A 20,529-nucleotide genomic window follows, 5' to 3' on the forward strand; every position below is an offset into this window, starting at 1 on the left:
CACACACACACACACACACACACACACACACACACACACACACACACACACACACACACAGACACACTCATTTGCCAGATCTGAGATTAGAAATCGTGTCTAGTTAATGATTTGTACTATAGTGTTATGCACTTATCACATATGCTATGGAGCTTATTGGGTTAACAATTGGCCAAAGGTGCTGATAAGGGGAATGACCTCAGCAGGAGTGATAAAGTGGGGCACCGAGAAGTGTTGTGGGTGGGAATGGCATAAAACTGTTTCACCTACAAACAAACAAACACATGGTTCCCCACTCTCACATACACAACTGTCACACACACACAGTTGCCAGTATTGAGATTAGCACCCCTACCTATCTAGTTATTTGTGTTATAGTGTTACGCAGTTATTGCATGCACTAAGCTACAGAGCTTATAAGGGTGATTGGTGTCCAATGGTACTTCGAAGGTGAATGAAAGCAGCAGATCTTGTGAAGTAAGGCAATGTGAAGTGTACTGAGTGGGAAGAGTCTCCTAATATTTAGACCTACGGACACACACACACACACACACACACACACACACACACACACACACACACACACACACACACACATACACATGCACACACACAACACAGGCAGATTATGTGATTTTATAACCCCAACTTCGGTACTGTTACACAGTGGGGCTCACCTTTTTTGTTGGCACATGCAACTGTTTACAACTGGTATGCCACTGTCCACAGGCAGGACATCACTGTATGCCATTCAAGGTATTCGTGTGTTGACACTCTCCACCTGTGTCTCTCTCTGTATCACTGTCTGTCTCTCAGTTCCCCACATCTATGTGTGTGTATGCTTGACATTTGTTATCTGTTGCCCATATATATGTGTGTGTATCTCATGCAACAGATACAGATATATCACATATGGGCCACCTACAGCTAGCTGAGGGTAATCCTGTCTGATGTGTGTGTGCATGTGTGTGCGTGTGTGTGTGTGTGTGTGTGTGTGTGTGTGTGTGTGTGTGTGTGTGTGTGTGTGTGTGTGTGTGGGGACAGTTGAGGTGTACATAGCTGTCTGTGTGCACGGACATATGTACACAATACAATCATATATTTCGATGTGGGTTCCAACATATCCTGTGTGGGGACAGTTGAGGTGTACATAGCTGTCTGTGTGCACGAACATATGTACACAATACAATCATATATTTTGATGTGGGTTCCAACATATCCTGTGATTCTCTAAGTGTAGGAGCATGCCCAGTGTGACCTTCTATAGTTAGAGTGGACTCCATTCCAGAGATAGGTGTACTCCAGTTACAGGGTTTTGTGTTCTACAGCCATACCTCTCAGGAGTACACATGACTTTCCTCAGGGTACTTGTTTTGTTTAGCAGACATTTTCTGACATATCTGTAGTCTGAAACATGCAAAATATTGTGTCATTACCTAGTGCCAGACATCCTCAGATCATCATAGTGACTTACCAGAGGAATACTAGTTGTATGATGCATAGACCAATATTATGAGTCTGATATGTGAGGCTATGGAGCGCATCATCATGAACCTAATTAATAAGTATATAGGGAATCTCCAAACTCTGGATCCCACACAATTTGGCTTTGTGAAGGCTAGATCATGCCTACTCAACCTGGTTGACTTCTCTGAGTCAGTCACCAGAGCTGTGGAAGAGGGCAAGGCAGATCATACAGCCTACATTGATCTGGCCATGACCTTTGATACCATTTCTCACACAGGGATTATTCATAGACTGAACAAACTAGGCATCAACCCCTATATCACTAGGTGGGTTGAAAATTGGCTCACAGATAGAACCCACATTGTGAAAGTAGCAGACTCCAAGTCAGACTGCTGACTGTCCAGTCACAAGTGGAATCCCACAGGGATCAGTCCTGGATACTCTCCTGTTTGGCATCTATTTCTCAAAAATCCAGGCCAACATGAAGGGACTCTGGCTAAGTTTACCAATGATTGCAAGCTGGGAGCCATTATTAACTTCCCTGGTGATGTACACATCCTACAGAAAGGCCTCACTGAAACCAACGATGGATGTTGAAACCATGGCCTTAAGCTTAATGCCAAAAATATGCATTGTCATTCCCTTTGCAAAAAAACTCATTTCCCACTATTTACCACATTGATGATAGCCCACTGAACACTGAAGGCATTATAACAAATCTGGGGACACAGCTTGACAGCAACCTCTCCTTCGACCACCACAGTGCCACTGTGGTCAGAAAGTCTTTCTATGTGGCACATCTCATTACCAAGGGTTTTGTATCCAGGAAGAAAGAGGTCACCATCTCTTCCCTCATTAGACCAATCATCGAGTATAATGCCCCATTTGGCATTTACCTCACTAAACACCTGCAACAGCAGGAAAGGCCACAAAAGTACCACATGAAGAGGATTCTAGGCCTTAAACACATGCACTGCATGGACAGACACAAAAAACTCCAGCTTTTCTCTGTCTCATATCATTTATTAAGAGGCAATCTCTGCTTGACTTACAAAGCCATGTCTGGCCCAGCCCTGTTAGAAATGTTAGACCTAAAAAAATCCCAATCCCTCCGCACCACAGGCTCCAGGGAACTCAACCTCATTACCACAATCAACAGAACATGCTGGAGGGACAGGTTCATAACCCAGAGACTGCCCATGCTCTGGAATAGACTTCCCATACATGTCAAGAGGAGAACTTCACTGGCCCTTTTCAAGAGAATTCTTGATGAGTGGATGGGAAATAAAAAGCTCACCCCAGGGATCAGTCCAGTGGCTCTACTTGATAGAGGCACTGGGACCTAATGATGGCATGATACCAGGGCACATCTATGGGCTAGGCTTGTAAAGGCTCCAGGGCCGTTGGCCTAGTACACACCTATGAACCTATGACCCTATGAGGGCAGCTATGTAAATTCTTGTCCAACATGGCCATTAGTGAGGAGTGGCTACAGCCAGTGTAGTAATGACACATGGCTGTGTAACCAGTTGAGCAACCTGGTGATATACTGTCTGGGGATCTCCTGCTTGTGTGGTTTCTTTCTGACCTGAGATGCCATACCCTTATATGGGCATACCTCTCACCTGTACAGTTTTTGGCAGATTGTCCAGGTGTTTGGCTAGAGGTTTCATCCTTTCTACATAAACTTGTGTTTTTCTGGCAAGATAGTTACATATAATTGAAGTGTGATGTTACAAAATAATAGACATTACTGTTTCGGAATACGTAACCTTCAGACAATTCCTGCTCCTGCAAACCCCTCACCCTACCAATTTTCTCAGTATGTAAGGGCAATATTTACAACACATGCCTATCAATGTGCCTTTGTTCCACTTTTATTTCTGCCCTTGTCCAGACATCTTGCTGTCAGAGGTTGGGAGTTATGGGTGTGGGTACAGAGTGCATTCAACTGTGCAGGCATGTCCATTATATATATATTTGCTGTATTCTGGACTTTTGGAAAGTTCCTGTGTTGCCCATTTCCTTTCTTGGATAAAGGGAGGCTTCTTTGTTCACCAGTGGCAGTGGGGAGCTTGGAGCAGCCTATCTTTCCCTGGAGGAGTGTTCCCAGCACAAGAATCTGGTAGTCTATTGACCGTTTTGGGTCAATTTTTAGCTCTTTCAGGTCCCCCTATATAAAACCCGCTTTAGCGCGGCTTTGCACGATTTTGTGCATAGTGCAGTATCGGGCAGCGCCGCTTAATTGGGTTTAAACTATTTTCGGCTCCACAAAGTCTGCTCTTCACTTTTTCCCTTAGAACTGATCTAGTTCTCATAATAAACACCCTATTCCCACTCTAAAGCCTGGCACTTGCTCACTAAGGCAATTATATAAGTCAGCACTAAAAAATTAAAAAGCACTACACCCTCACAAACTCCCCTTGAGTACTTTGTTCCCCATTGGCCCTTTTTTTCAATTATAAAGGAATTCCCAATACTATTCTAGCATGTCCAAAGGTCAGTTGTCAATCTCCTCTCCGGTCCAGCTGGTAAATCTGGGAATCTTGAGGCAATGTTACAACTGCCTCATGTACACAGACAACCCTCTCCTCCTCCCAACAAATTCCAACACATGTGAGAGATGCAACCATATAGCCAAACTGGAGGCTAACCTCTCTCAACTCAGTACTGGCGTAACCAGTCAGGAGGAGAAGGAAACCACACTCACTACAATTCCAGTTTCACATAGACCTACCACGACAGCAAACCAAACACATAAACACACAAAACCATACTCGGAGGCTCTAAATAAAAATCTGCCTAAGCAGCAGAGACCTCCAAAGCAGACACCCAAGCAACCGCTACCCCAAAACAAAACACGTGCTCACAAAGCCAGTGTTCCGAACAGTCACAGCCCTTAAGGCTAAACAACACACCTGATACACTTGTAATAGGTGACGCTATCGTCAGGCACACTGACGTCCCGCTCACCAGGCTGAACAAGGAGAAGGTCATGGTGAGCTGCCTGTCGGGTGCTAGGATCCACCACATAACACAAGCACTCAGGTCACTCCAAGGCAAGTACAAATATGACTCAGTCATTGTCCATGCTGGTGTGAATGACCAGAGACGTACCTCCCTGGAATACATGAAAAGAGACATAGAGGAGCTCTCTGAGCATGTAGCCCAGGCCGGTATGACCCTGACCTTGAGTAGCATCTTACCCTCACCAAGAATGATGCCACAATATGAAGACAAGATGATCAATTTCAACAATTGGCTTAAGTATTGGTGTCATTCAAAAGGGATCCAATGCCTGTCTGCCTGGGATGACATGCTCGACAAGCCACAATGCTTCGCTAGGGATGGCTTGCACCTGTCACCCCTGGGCTTTCAGATATTGGCAAAGGCTCTTGCCACCCCCATAGTGCCTTTTTTAGGCAAGGCTCAAAAGACAAACCCACCTCCATAGGTATCACAAGGGATAAGAAACTAAAAGTAATGCTACTCAACGCCTGAAGTCTAAACCTCAAGATGCACGCACTCAAAACTCTCCTTAGCAAGAAGAACATCGATATCTGTGCAGTAACAGAAACCTGGTTCAAGGCTCCAGAGAGCACCCCAGCACTACCAGGTTATACCTCATACCATGTTTTTCGGCCCCAAAACTTGGACCAAACCACAAAAGGAGGGGGAGTATCAATATTCGTCAAAGATAACCACACCTCCAGGTTGGTGGCACAGCACGAAGCATCAGAGACTATCCATGTGCAACTAACAGTGGGTAAAACTGCCTTCCAGTTTATAGCCTACTACAGACCACCCTCCCAAACCCAGGAACCCCACTCGGCCTTCCTGAGAACACTGGAAAATATGAAGGTCTCTCCAAACACCATTATATTGGGTGACTTCAACTACCCAACCATAGACTGGGAGCATTACTCTAGCTCCAACACCCTAGCCCAAAGGTTCCTAGAATTTATAAACGCAAATGCTATGGAACAACTTGTTGCCACTCCCACAAGAGGGGAAAATATACTGGACCTGATCATCACCAACATGGGGACTCTATGCTCCAGACCAGAAGTGTATCCCACACTGGTACGATCAGACCATAAACTAATCTCACTAGATATTCACATCCCGACCCCAGACCCTGCCCAGAAAACCACAGTGAAAAACTTCTCTAAAGCAAATTTCACACTCCTCAAACCGAGGTGGAATCCTTCAAAGCCCCCGGGCTGGTGGAAAATACGGCCCAGACCGCAGAGTCCTTTATAAATGCATTCTATGAACACCTTCAGGAATGCATGGATCATGCAATCCCAAATAAAACCAAGACCCAATCCTCCAAAGTTAGGCGTCCTGTCTGGTGGACCCCAGCCATAAACAAACTATACAATAGAAGGAGGAAGCTACTACATGATAGAGCAAAATCCCAAAAAGGGAAGGCATCTCTGATCAGTATTAGCAAAAAACTATGGGCACTCATAAAATCGTCTAAGGCCAGCTTCGAGAGAAAAATTGCAGAGGACACTAAGGATAATCACAAGGCTTTCTTTAGTTATGTTAGGAACTTGGGTGGGAATTCCCAGATATGCTCAGAATTAGTCCAAAATGACAAAAAATACACCGAACCCACAGACATTGCCAACATCCTAGCTGACAAGTTCAGCACAACCCCCCCCCCTTCCCCACCAAAAGGGCAATTATCTATCCCAGCAAAGTACTGCCCCCCTGACATCTCAGATGCTCAGGTAAGAGCCGCCCTCTCCAAAGCAAAAAATACAGCATCAATGGGACCAAACGGTGTCCCGGGCTGTGTCCTACATGAACTCCAAGAAGAACTAAACCCAAACATAAAACTACTGTTCAATCTCAGCCTTACTACAGGATATGTACCCAAAGAGTGGCGTACAGCAACAGTGGTCCCTCTACACAAAGGTGGTGCCTCAACGGATCCTGGAAACTATCGCCCCATAAGCCTGACTAGCTTGGTCTGCAAAGCTATGGAAAGGATCATCATGGGCCTCATAAATAAAGATATTGGGGACCTACAGACACTGGATCCTACCCAGTTCGGCTTTGTTAAGGGCAGATCCTGCCTCTTAAACCTGGTCGATATCTTTGAAACAGTCACCAAGGCCATTGACGAGGGGAAGGTGGCCCACACAGCCTACCTGGACCTTCCAAAAGCCTTCGATACAATACCCCACTCGGGCATTATAGATAAGCTCACCAGCTTAAATATAAACCCCTATGTCACTAGATGGGTTGCAAACTGGCTCAAGGACAGAACCCACATGGTTAGAATTGCTGGAGCCATGTCAGACTCCAAACCAGTTACAAGTGGCGTCCCACAAGGCTCAGTCCTGGGACCTCTCTTGTTCGGTATATATTTCTCAGAGGTACAGGCTAACACACGGAAGGACTGTGGCTGATCAAGTTCGCAGATGACTGCAAACTGGGCTCCATAATAGACTCTCCAGCCAACACAAGCATCCTACAAAAGGGCTTCATTGAAACAGACAACTGGTGCCAGAGCCATGGCCTCAAGCTAAACGCCAAAAAGTGTATAGTCATCCCCTTTGGCAAAAACAAAGTGCCCACAAATTACCACATAGGTGGTAATCCATTAAGTACGGAAGAAGTAATTAGGAACCTGGGGACCCAAGTTGATAGCAATCTCTCATTTGACAACCACGTGGCCAAAGTGGTTAGAAAAACATTTTATATAGCCCACCTAATCATGAAGGGATTCACATCTAGATCAGGGGAGGTCATCCTGCCTCTTTACTCATCCCTCATCAGGCCCATAATTGAGTACAATGCCCTTTTGGGATGTACCTTACCAGACACCTGCAGCAACTGGAAAGACCCCAAAAGTACCTCACCAAGAGGATCAAAGGGCTCAAACAGATGCCATATGTTGCCCGGTTAAAGAAACTCCAGCTCTACTCAGTGGCATACCGCCTGCTCAGAGGCGATCTGTGCCTGATGTATAAAGCCATGTCCAACCCGGAATTAATGGACATGCTGCACCTCAGAAAATCCAAATCCCATCGAGCTCGTGCTAGAGACTTGAACCTCAGCACTGAAATAAATAGGACATGCTGGAGCAACAGATTCATAACCCAGAGGCTCCCTTCACTCTGGAATAAAATCCCAGTCCAGGTTAGGCAGAGTCCCTCATTGACTCTCTTCAAGAGGAATCTTGATGAGTGGATGGGAAATAGTAGGTTTACCCTGGGTATCACTTCTGTGTCACTGTTAGACAGAGGCACAGTATACTAACCTCGAAAAAGGGCATAGCAAAATTCATTTAAAATGGGTGGCGAAAGCCAAACACACTCTGGCTAGGCTTATAAATGCTTTAGGGCAGATAGCCTAGTATGAACCTATGAACCTATATGTAAAAGCAAACATAATAAAAAAGGATTATTGAGAATAACCACTGGCAACAGTACCACAGAGCTCTTATATTCACAAAAGTCTTGGCATCTCAGCTACACATCCTTCAAGATGTCACTAATATGTGTAGTATATCCCACACAGCACTGTGACTTCCAGGTATGGCAGTGGCAGAGTAGTGGGTGTCATTCACACACATATCAGTTGGCACTGCAGTTATCTGCACATGGTCCTGTCAAAGGCAGCACTGTACCTAGGGCAAGACAACTGCCAGGAGAATGTGCTGGCCAGATCCAGACAGTATTAACTCCAGATACACATAGCTCATTGACCCCTGCATATTGTGGACAGGCAACATGTTTTCATGGGTATTGATACAGCTCTGCCAATGTGTGCTATGCTGCTATTTACCTGCAAACATACATGGTACTGCATTTGTGTGGGTATATGGGGGGCCACACCTGTCAACTGTACACATTTGCACAGACTGTGCTGATATTTGCTTTACATTTTGGTTCCATTTACCATACTATTGTGCCCTGTCTTGGGGACTAGAGGCATATCAGTAAAGATCCCAGGTCAGATTGTATTGGCATACATTTGAGTTTCAGACTTCTTACCTTTCATAGCCTTACTACAACTGCGGGTCCTGCTGTGCTATAACTGTGTGAGTCTGTAAGGAGTTTTCAACATTGCCACAGTTTGTGTGTCTTTACCAGACATTTTTCCGTGGTTTTCTACAGCTGACTTGCTGTCTGGATGTGAGTGGTGGTTATGGGACCCCCACCCTGACATCCATGCCTGTAACTCTTGACCCCCAAGTTAGTTGTCCCCACACATATACTGCAGTGGGGTTAGCCACCTTGGGTACTACTGCATAGTGTGTGGTGGCCAGTTTTGGCCAGACATTTCCTGGTGCCCCACATCGCTGTCAATTGTGTGCTGCTATCCCAGTAGACCACCCCATTTCTTTGCATGCATGCAGCATTACCATAGATATGCTAGCAGAACATACTAATCCATTCATTTATTGTTAAGAAGACAGACTTACCTTGTGCTTGCAGCAGTTATGAGTACAGTGCTTGAAGGCTGCCTATGTTGGATACACACAGCACTGCCTATACATGGTAAGTTACAGGAAATGTGATGTGTGCCATCCATTTTACTGTTTGTGAGTCAGAGAGGTGTCAGTCTCTGGGGTCCCTACAATGTCAGTGTGTGTGCTATGCGTTGTCCCTTTGCCAAGGCCTGAGCATAATTGGCACACCTCCATCTGCCTACGGGAGCAGGCTCAGGGATCTCTTCCTGTGAGTCCCTCTGTGCCTGTGGGGACATTGGCAATGGTGGTGGGCTGTGTGGCCCTTCCCCATGCAGTTTCTGCTGCAGCTGTTTCCATAGGATCATATTGTGTAGCATGGCACATACTATGAACATGTGTGCACATGTGGCTGGGGAGTACTGCAAGGCTCCACCAGATATGTCAAGGCAGCGGAACCGTGACTTGAGCATCCCAAACACATGCTCTGTAATGATCCTGGTTTGTGCGTGCACCTCATTATGGCATTCTTGTGTGGGTGTGTGCATTTCTGATGAGTGTCATCATCCATGGCTCCAGTGCATAGCCAGCATCTCCCACCAGATGGCCATACAGGATTCCCCCACTGGCAAATGCCTGGTACAGCTGTGACAAATGCCAGATGTGGGAGTCATGATCGCTTCCAGGGCTGTCAGCATACACATTCATGATAATGCCCTGGGCATTGCACATGACCTGGCATTTGATGGAGGGGAATCCCTTGTGGTTTATGTAGACCCTACCCTGTTCACTGGGTGGTGCATTGATGTGGATGTGGGTGCAGTCTATGGCACCCAGTACCTCTGGGCATTCTGCTACAAGGTGGAAGAGACGCATATTGCTGGTCCTCTCCTCACGGGTGCTGGGGAAGTAAATGTGCTCACCAGCATTTGATCGCATGGCATCCAAGAAATGGTGGAGTACCCTGGATGCAGATGCTTGTGAGACCCCCATAATGTCATCAGTAGGTCTTTGGAAAGTACCTGTAGCTAGAATTCTTAAGGCTACACATACCTTGGTATCCACTAGGATGGGTTCTAGGTCTGAGTTGAGGTCGGCACAGCTCGCTGATTTGCTGAAGTATGTCTTTGTCCACCATGCAGCACTCTACTATCTCCAGATCATGTAACCCTGGTAAGTTACCCTGGGTCTGAACACTCTTCTCCTTGGTCTGTGGCAGTTGTCAGTATTATCCTTCTCTCCACCGTCAGCCTCTAGCACGTATTGATGGATAAAAGCAATGTCAGCCCGATCATTTTTCCAGTTAAAATTCCCTCACATGTATACACCACTGGTGCAGTGTTTGTGGGAAAAAACACACTGTAAGGTGTTTCCATACTTTATACTGATGTGCTGCAGATGCTGCCTGTTTGATTGGTTGACTATCATGCATTCCACCTGCCAGCTATGTTATTTGTACTTGATTGCTTTAATTCTGGTAGTTTTCCTTTTTTTTCCTTTTTCTCCTTCCTATTTCCTCCCCTTTTAAGCCCCAAGGCATGCTGCATAAACCTGCTGCCCAAATGTAAATAGTCCTGCTATTTACATTTTTTTTACACCAGGTGTGCACTGTGAAAACCCACTTAGCTAATGTAAATAGTAAGAAATTGCCCTCCCCTGGGTATGAACATGCTCCTCAGTTCATGGAATAACACAATACAGCCTCAGACAAACCCCCTTGTTTAGCTGCTCTTAGCTAAGCTTATCTCTGCACCTTAAGTTCATAGGTTTGTACTAGGCTAATGGCCCTGGAGCCTTTACAAGCCTAGCCCATAGGATTACCCTGGCATCTTGCCATCCGACCTTAGTTAGCAGTGCCTTTGACAAGTAGAACCACTAGGGTGATCTCTTGAAGAGGGCTAGTAATGTGCTCTGTTTGACATGTATCAGAAATCTATTCCATGGCATGGGGAGTCTCTGGGTTATGATCCTGTCCCCCCAGCAAGTTCTGTTGATTGTGGTAATGAGGCTGAGGTCTCTGGAGCATGTGGTGCGGAGGGATTGGGATTTCTTTAGATGTAGCATTTCTAACAGAGCTGGGTCAGACATGGCTTTGTAAGTCAAGCAGAGATCATCTCTAAGCAGGCGATATGAGGGGTCTATATTATATTCTCAAAAGCCAACAATGTCGAATCTTACATTGTCGACACGAGAATATCGAATGCTCAGAATCTCGAGCGTGTAAATGGAAATCCCCATTAAGGGGAGATTTCCATTTACTACAATGTAGTGCAGTCTCGGTGTTGGTATATTTAAGTAGCGGGGGGTGCTTGGAGCTTGCCCCCTGCTTAAATCCATTAGGGTACTTTTTTCTTTTTTTTTTTTTGTCATTTTATAAGGTTGACGTTTGAAGACATCAACCATATGGTGTCAACCATTTGTTGTTTGTTTTCAACAATCGATCTTATAATATAGACCCGATATGAGACAGAGAATAGTTGGAGTTTTTGAGGCTGTCCATATAGGACAAGTGTTAAAGGCCTAGGATCCTCTTTGTGAGGTACTTTTGTGGCCTCTCCAGTTGTTGCCGGTGTCTAGTGAGGTACATGCCAAATGGGGCATTGTACTCAATGTCTGACCTAATGAGGGAAGAGTAAAGGGAGACAATAACCTCTTTCTTCCTGGATGCAAAACCCTTCATAATGAGATGTGCCACATAGAAGGACTTTCTGACCACAGTGGCAATAAGGTGGTAAAAAGAGAGGTTGCTGTCAACCTGTGTTCCCAGATCTTTTATAACACCGTCTGTGTTCAGTGGACTACCATCGATGTGGTAATTCTTGGGAACTGTGTTTTTCCCAAAGGAGATGATGACACGTTTTTTGGCATTGAGCTTAAGGCCATGGTTCTGACACCAGTCATTGGTCTCAGTGAGGCCTTTTTGTAGGATGTCAACATCTCTTGGGGAGTTAATAATAGCTCCCAACTTGCAATCATCTGTGAACTTTGTCAGCCAGAGTCTCTTTGTGTTGGCCTGGACTTCAGAGAAGTACATACCAAACAGGACAGAACCCAGGACTGAACACTGTGGGATTCCGCTTGTGACTGGTCAGTCAGCAGTCTGACTTGGAGTCAGTTACATTCACACTGTGGGTTCTATATGTAAGCCAGTTTGCAACCCATCTAGTGATATAGGGGTTGATGCTTAGCTTAGTGAGTGTTTCTATGATTCTTGAGTGGGGAATGGTATCAAAGGCCTTGGTCAGATCAAGGTAGGCTGTATGAACCATGTTGCCTTCATCCACAGCTCTGGTGACTGACTCAAAGAAGTCAAACAAGTTGAGCAGGCATGATCTACCCTTCACAAAACCAAACTGTGTGGGATCCAGAGTTTGGAGATTCCCTATATCCTTGTTTATTAGGTCCATGATGATGTGTTCCATAGGTTTGCATATTAGACTCGTCAGGCTAATGGGCAATAGTTCAAAGGGTCTGTAGTTGCTCCTCCTTTGTGGAGAGGGATGACTGCAGCAGTGCACCATTTGGTAGGGACAAAGCCTGAGGTGAGGCTGTGATTGAACAGGGCACACAGGTGAGGTGCCAGTTCACTCTGTAGTTCATGTAGTACACAGCCAGGGATATTGTCAGGTCCCATAGAAGCTGTATTCTTGGCCTTGGACAGTGCTGTTTTAATCTATTCAGCAGTAATACTGCATGCCTGGCAATCTGCTGGTATTGCGATTGGTCCTTTGGGGGGAGAGTGGTAAATTTGACACTGAATCTGTTGGCCAGTATATTAGCAATATATGTTGGTGCAGTAGCTCAGAGCAAATCTGGGTATTGCTGTGGAGACTCTTTACATAGCTATAGTATTGTGATTGTCTTTACTATCTGCTGCAATTCTGTTTTCATATCTAGCTTTAGAGGATTTAATGAGGGATCTGAACTTTTTTTTTTTTTCCAGTCTTGGGACTTAACCTTCTTCTGCATCAGTTTCCTCCTTCTGTTGTAGAGTTTGTTTATGGTAGAGGACCACCAGATTGGCTTCCTTTTTTTGGAGGAGAATGTCTTGGTTCTATTTGGTAAGGCAAGATCCTTGCATTTGTGTATGTGCTCATACAGTGCATTGGTGTATGATTTGGCGGTCATGCAACTATTCTCCATTTGCATGGGTGCTGTGAAGTTAGCCACCTCTGTTTTTAGGAGCCCAAAGTTAGCTTTGAAGAAGTTTTTCGTGATGGTTACCTTTGCGTGGAGTGGGGAGTGGGAGGGATGTGAATTTCCAAGGTGATTCGTTTGTGGTCAGATCTAACCACGGAGGAGTTGAATACTGGTGTAGAGCAATGGTCCCCCATGTTATTAATGACCAGGTCAAGGATGTTGCTACCTCTAGTCAGGGTAAGAATGAGCTGGTCCAGGGCACTAGAATTAATGAATTCCAGGAAATGCTGGGCAAGTGCATTGGTACATGAGTAGTTTTCCCAGTTAATGGAGGGGTAGTTGAAGTCACCCAGTATGAGAGTGTTAGGTTGGACCCTAATATTTTCCAGGGTGCTTAGGAACATGGAGTGTGAGTCTTGGGACATGGTTGGGGACCTATAGAAGGCTACGACCTGAATCACTGTCTTACTCAATGTTTGCTGCACCTGAAGTATCTCTGATGCATTATGTTGGGCTACCAGTCTGGAGGTGTGTACATCCTTTATGAATATGGAAACACCACCGGCTTTGGAGCTTCGGTCCAAGTTCTGGGGCCAAAAGGTGTGGAATGAGTTTTATAGCTTGATAGTGCATGGGGTGCTTTTCTGCTGCCTTGAACCAGGTCTCTGTTACAGCACAAATGTCAGTGTTCTCCATTTTAAGGAGTGCTTCGAGCAAGTGCGTTTTCACAATTAGAACTAACATTGAGCAGCATGACCCCCAGACTGCATCTGTCTGCACTCGAATGTGCTTACAACATGCCTTACACACCCCCTTTTCATGTCTGTTGCTCCTCCTAGTTACACCATCATGCTAGAGCACCTACACAGTTAGGTGCAGTTTGGGACTTAGAAAATTTCTGTGATTCAATAAATTTCCCCTCATTTGCATACCCCACTGCCTTAGTCCATATTTACTGCACTTACACAGAGCCTTTCCCCTTGACACCCACTGTTCCCTGGTATTTTCATTCTGCATGTCATAGACCATAATGACAAAATGCAGATTTCCCTTAAAATTTAGTTTTTACCTTTTTTTTTTTTTCCTCAAACCCCATTTGCACGTTGCTGCCCTATGCTTAAATGGCTGAGATCGGCCAAAAAAAGTTTGATTTTTATAAAAAAGAAATGGTTTTCCATGCCAATGGCCATATATTTGGCCACTGGCATGCCTAACAACTGTACTACATGCTTTTTTGAGAGCTGTCATGCCTCCGTTTTATTTGCAGAAATGTATTCGGTTAGTAACCGAATACATTTCTGCAAATAACACTGTTCCTGCTCGGATACCTGGCTGCTTGGTGAACTGCTAATTCACCTCATTTGCATGGTTTTCACCAGCAAATGAGGTAATTAGCATTCTGCAGTTATATCCATGCAGAAACAATGTAGGCACGCTCGTACACGTCAGATCAGCTGTTTACTGGATCGCTCGGCAGCCATATTCTGTGCAGGAATGGCTATACTGTTCCTGCATGGAAAAAATGGATTCATGAATCCCAGGGATTGTGTGAAATTTTGTGTCTCTGTGTTTGAGAGACATTGTGTGAGATTGTGTCTGTGTATGTGTGTGTGTGCGTGTGTGTGTGTGTGTGTGTGTGTGTGTGTGTGTGTGTGTGTGTGTGTGTGTGTGTGTGTGTGTGTGTGTGTGTGTGTGTGTGTGTGTGTGTGTGTGTGTGTGTGTGTGTGTGTGTGTGTGTGTGTGTGTGTGTGTGTGTGTGTGTGTGAGTGATATTCTCATAAAGTTTTTGTTTGCTCAGGTAAGGCGAAAATGCTACACTAATGTGGGATCCCTTTTGCACATAAAGCAGCCAAATAGTTCACAGTGTTTTGACCATGCATGCAGCTCATTTCCTATTCAAGCATACTTCACACAATGTGCCACTAATTGTGATTGGTTCTTTGTGAGTAATGACACTGGGCAACTACATTTATGACCATGGTGGACTTAACTTGTTCATCAGACAGCACTTGTACTCAGACAGCAGTAGTGGTGAGTTACAGAACCATTTTATCTATTTCTGTTGATTGTTTTAACCTAGTCTGGGATCAAGTATATGTATCTGTTTATATGTAAGTCAGGCCCGAGACTGTAAAGCAGTTTATACGTACAGCTCTGTGTGTCTGCAGGCTCAGTGATTTGAGAATTGCCCTGTAGCTGAGATAGCTGGTAAATGACACTAAAACAGGGCAATTCCCATGTCCTGGTTGGGGAACAAAATGCTCACTGATATACAGCTGGAAATGCATTGCAACTCCCCTAGTGGCTTAGTATGATTTCAGTTATCACTGCTAATCTTGTTCTGATGGTAGTTTTTGTAAATGTGTACATCACAGGTAGATTTAGCCTAAATTTAAGTAACTTTGGCCAGACCAACCTCTAGCGTAGTGTTTTTATTGAATTATGTCTAGGCCTTTTAGGTGCATTTTCATAAGTAGCGGTCCTACACACTACTTATCATGCCTTGAATATTGTCATGCAAAATGGACTGCATCATTGTAATACAATCCAAACTTTCTCACCCACTGATTAAAGATGTAACCTTACTCTCTGAACTTCATTTACATTCTGCAATTTAAGTGCGATATAGAAAAACTAAACACACTGCACACAGACTGGGAAGTATACACAAGCAGTTTGCTGAATTGTTATATTTATGTATATTGGAGCTATGGATGCAAAATATTTAATGGAGTAGCCTAGACACCTAGTCAGATTGCACAAGATAAATACATGGGTTAACACTGAAAGGGATTTAGAATAAAATCTGTTTCAGCCAAGTACTCTAAGAAAAGCTATAGCCAGATACTCACAAAAAAGCTTCTCCATGTTAGGCTACTGTACCTGCATCTCCACTGTCACCTTTCGGTTCATCTCTTCCTGGTAATCCTGGTATTCCTGGTATCCCCTGAACTGCAATGCATGTTGGTTGGTTTGCAGGAGACTGACAAGAAGCTGTTATTAGCATCATTGCAGCTGTGAAAATACTGAATGGATGCAGAAGATGCATGGTCCAGCTAGTAAATTAGGAGCCTGCAAGAAGTGACGACAGTTAGCTTCACAAAAAGACTAAATTTACTGTTGTGAACTCTTTTTTCTTAAATGGACTACAGAGATGTACAGACAATTTTGACATAGAACAACCTGCTCTTTTTCAAATGCATTTAGATTTCGGCTGCATTTATGAGAAACAGATGTATTTAGTTTTCTAAACTTGTGGATATGTATGAATTCTGTTGACTGTCCCAGTTATATGATTTTTTTATTTCTGTCCACAAGATATGTTTACTGAGAAAAAACAATAAAACAAAAAGAGCACCAGGTTAGCCGTTTCCACTGATATAAAGTTTATTGTAGCACGACCACCTTGCCAGCAACAACACCACATAACCGCTGAAACAGTACGTTTTCGTCAGTAGTATCACAGACTTCCTCAGACAACAGATGCAGCAACACGACCCTTAATATATACCATTCCATTAAACCTTAATTGAATAAACTACCTAATTACATCTAATAGAAAAGATGTTAAAAGTATTGTTAAAAAACAATGTGTGGTAAACCTCTAAAACTGTTTATCAAATGCTATTAAATGTTTTAAATAGACTACATATTAAAACTTAAATACAAACATACAAAAATACATACATATAAAAAAAATTAAAAAGCAGTAAAAAAATACACTTACTAAATGTGTAAAGAATGTTCGAGAGTATCTATAAAATGTATAAATGTAGATAATAGCACCATCTAATGCTGACGTTATAAAAAGACAAAAACTTGTGTTAAACAGTTAATGTCAAAGCCCATATTTAAATATGTAAACATATGGATGAAAAAAACACATTTAAAATATGGACATACATATATAAAAAGCTGTTGTTTATAGCTTAGCAGATCTTAATTTTAAAACTGGGGCAAGGGAGACCATATCATTTAAACCTAACCACCTATTAGCCTCTAACATTAATTGCCACTAAACCTCTTTATATTCAAGTTGGGTCTCCCATGGGCCACCTCTAATATCCTTGGGGACTTCTTCTAACATGAAAAATGTAAAATTAGCATGTGGGCATGTTAATGTATGTTTGTAAAGTACATTTCTAAGGGTCTCTTTTCTTATGTTGCAAGTATGTTCCTAGATCCTTTAACTGAGATTTCATTCAATTTTGCCTTCATAGAATGCTTCGCACTTTCCACACATTGCTATGTACACTATCCATCTGGTGTCACAATTTTAGTAAGATTTTGCTGCTATATATTTATCCCTACTGTTAATGTACAATTCAGATTTATTGGCAATAAAAGGGCATTGTTGGCAAAAAAGACATTTAAATGTGCCAAGCCTGCCATACCACCACTGATCAGATTGTTTTCAATTATTTCTTTGAGACTACATCCTTTTCTGAATACATATCTAAGGGGTTTGTCAAAAATGGATCCAAGATGAGAAAAACAAGCAACAGTGGCAGTTTATTTCAAAAAGTTCATGTGGCAAAAAACTATTGGCTTATGTTCATTAGACAGTTTATGAAAAACACACTAACTGTTTAACATTAAGAAATGTATGGATAACTGTAAAAAAAGCTTTACTGATAGAGTGGGTGCTCGCTAATATGCATTGTTAATTCCTGATATGTTTTAAATAAATTAAGGCATTACTACTTGCAATTAGTACACTGAGATGACAACTGGATTATTTTACATATCATTTTGCAGAAATGATATGTAAAATATGTGAAATATTTGTAATTTTTTCCACAGAAGATTTATTCTCATATAATTACAAGTGACTTCAAATTATTACATTTTATAAGAAAGATTTATATATAAATAGTTTATAGTATTGATTTTTCTAAATCCTTTTGGAGAGGGAAGCCATAAGAACAGTTCTAGTTACTAGTGACATTAGAAAAATTTGGTGAAAAATGTTTATCTACCTATGACAAATGAAGCTAAATAGAAAAATTATATAAATTAGAGACATGTGGCACAAATAAGTAACAAGGGCATACCTCTCACCTGCCCGTATTTTCAAAGAATGTCCAGATTTTTCCCTCATATTTTTGGTTTGTTCCTCATAAAATTTATGGTTTTCTGGCAAATCACTGAGGACTGAAGTCACTAAATAATGAGTTTCAAACTTTGATTTTCAAACTTTCAGAAAATGCATGCTAACACAAATCCTGTTATTTTAGCAACTTTCTAAGTTTATAAAAGCAATATTTAAGATCAGTCCCTATTTTTGAACCTTTGTCTTGACATTATTTTAGACTTTGTCCAAATTTCTTGCGCTAAGAGATTGATAGGTATGAAAAGGAGAGTGAGTATATTGCTAAGGGGAAATGACACACATCAATCAGATAGTTTAACCACAGATTAAGCCTAGTTACATGTAAATATAAATATGAGAGGAATTATAGGGTTACATTTCTAGTATGGTTGAAAGACCATGTGACAAAAATATTACAATTATTTGTAGAATTAAGTATCCACCTATACTGATCCAGAAGATGTAGAAAACCTACTGGCCGACAAATTCAGCTCCAACTTCACCCCTCTCTCCCCCTCAACCTTCCCTCAGCAAATACCATGAAATATAACTCTCCCCATTATCACTAGGGAACAGGTCCTTAATGCTCTCTCCAAGGACAAGAATACTGCATCAATGGTCCCAGACAATATCCCAGGATGCTTTCTAAATAGCATAAAACATGACCTTTCAGGGACTCTGGAATTTCTGTTTAGCTGTAGCCTCCAAACAGGCTTTGTGTCTCATGAATGCAGAACAGCAACAGTCATCCCTATGCACAAAGGTGGGCCATATACAGACCCTGGAAACTACAGACCCATAAGTCTCACTAATCTCATATACAAAGTCATGGAAAAATTATCGTGAAAATGATCATTAATGACATAGGAAGCCTCCAGACACTAGACCCAACCCAATTTAGTTTTATCAATGGCAGGTCATGCCTTCTCAACCTAGTGGACTTCTTTGAGAAGGTCATCAAAGCAATGGTTGACGGCAAAATGGTTCACACTGCCTACCTTGACCTGAACAAGGCATTTGACACAATACTCCACTCAGTTATTGTTGACAAATTTAAAAGGTTAGATACAAACCCATATGTCACCCCAGTAGATAGCTAGCTGGCTCACAGAAAGGACCCAGGAAGTTAGAATTGAGGACTCCACCTCTTCAAAGAGGCCAGTCATAAGCAGAGTCCCTCAGGGATTGCTCCTGGGTTTGCTCCTTATGGCATTTACTTCTCTGAAGTCAAGGTCAATGCCAGTGGTCTCAGTCTGACTAAATTTGCACATGATTGCAAATTAGGAGCTGTCACTGACAACAAATGTTCTCCAGGAAGGGCTGACACAGACAAACAACTGGTGTCACAGCCACGCACTAAAACTAAATGCCAAGAAATGCATAATAGTATCCTCCAGGAAGTCACCCACCCCTGATAACTATCATACTGGCTACACACCCCTAAGAGTTGACCCTGTAGTCAGGGATTTGAGGACACACATAGAAAGTAATCTAAATTTTAACCATCCTGTATCTATAGTAGTAAGGAAATCATTCTTTGTTGTTTAACTTTTAAACAAAGGTATGGCATCTTGGTCCAAAGGAATCATTGTTACACTGTATTCAGCACTTATCAGACCCATCGGTGAGACCAGTGTCCCCTTTGGTATGTACCTAATCAGGCATATCCAGCAACTGGAATGTCCATATAGGTTCCTCATTAAAAGAACACAGGACGTAAGTAACATGTCCTATACAGACCACTTTAGGGCCCTAACCTTGTATTCTGTCTTCTACAGGCTGGTGAATGTAGATCTATACCTGCATACAAGGTATTGTCAGACCCTACTCTGATGGACCTTCTGCATATCCGCAAAACCAAAAGCATCAGAATTATCCCTTCTAAAGACATAAACCTTGTCTGTGATATATATATGCAGGACCTGCTGGAGAGACAGGTATGTATCCCAGAGAATACCCCTTCTCTAGATCTAACTCCCCATCCATGTGAAGCAGAGATCCTCCCTAACCTGATTCAAATGTAACTTGGACAACTGGATGGGGAACAGGAAATTTATCCCTGGTTTGGCACCTATGTCTCTAATGGACACAGGCAGCCTGTAAATGGTTCATCTCCCAGGGTCCTGCTTATAAATGTTTCATCTCCCAAGCCCCTGCTTACGCATATCAAGGATACCAACACTTGTCAGAGATTTGGGATGCATGGCTAGGCTTAATAAGGCCCTTTTGGTCTTTAGCTTAGTAAAGGTCCATGAACCTATAAACCTATGTTGACATCAGTACTGGGTTGGCATGCAATGGATTAGTGAGAAGGATAGTGGAAAGCAACAAAAGGAAGTCTTAGAAAGTCCATATTTAGAGCATACCCACACATATAACAACTGAAAGTCAGGGATCCAGT

General features: G+C 42.9%; 1 protein-coding gene across 1 annotated transcript in view; it reads right to left on the minus strand.

Moving 5' to 3' along the window:
- Positions 1-20,529, minus strand: part of LOC122788886 (pulmonary surfactant-associated protein D-like) — a 533,542-nt gene that overhangs the window by 431,444 nt on the left and 81,569 nt on the right. The window contains exon 2 of the mRNA XM_044055829.1: positions 15,920-16,108. Coding sequence (XP_043911764.1) covers positions 15,920-16,085 — 166 coding nt within the window. The 5' untranslated portion in view covers positions 16,086-16,108. The remainder of the gene's footprint in view (positions 1-15,919; positions 16,109-20,529) is intronic.

This window comes from Protopterus annectens, chromosome 14.part0, assembly GCF_019279795.1.
Source record: "Protopterus annectens isolate FY-2018-M chromosome 14.part0, PAN1.0, whole genome shotgun sequence".
Taxonomy (NCBI): domain Eukaryota; kingdom Metazoa; phylum Chordata; order Ceratodontiformes; family Protopteridae; genus Protopterus; species Protopterus annectens.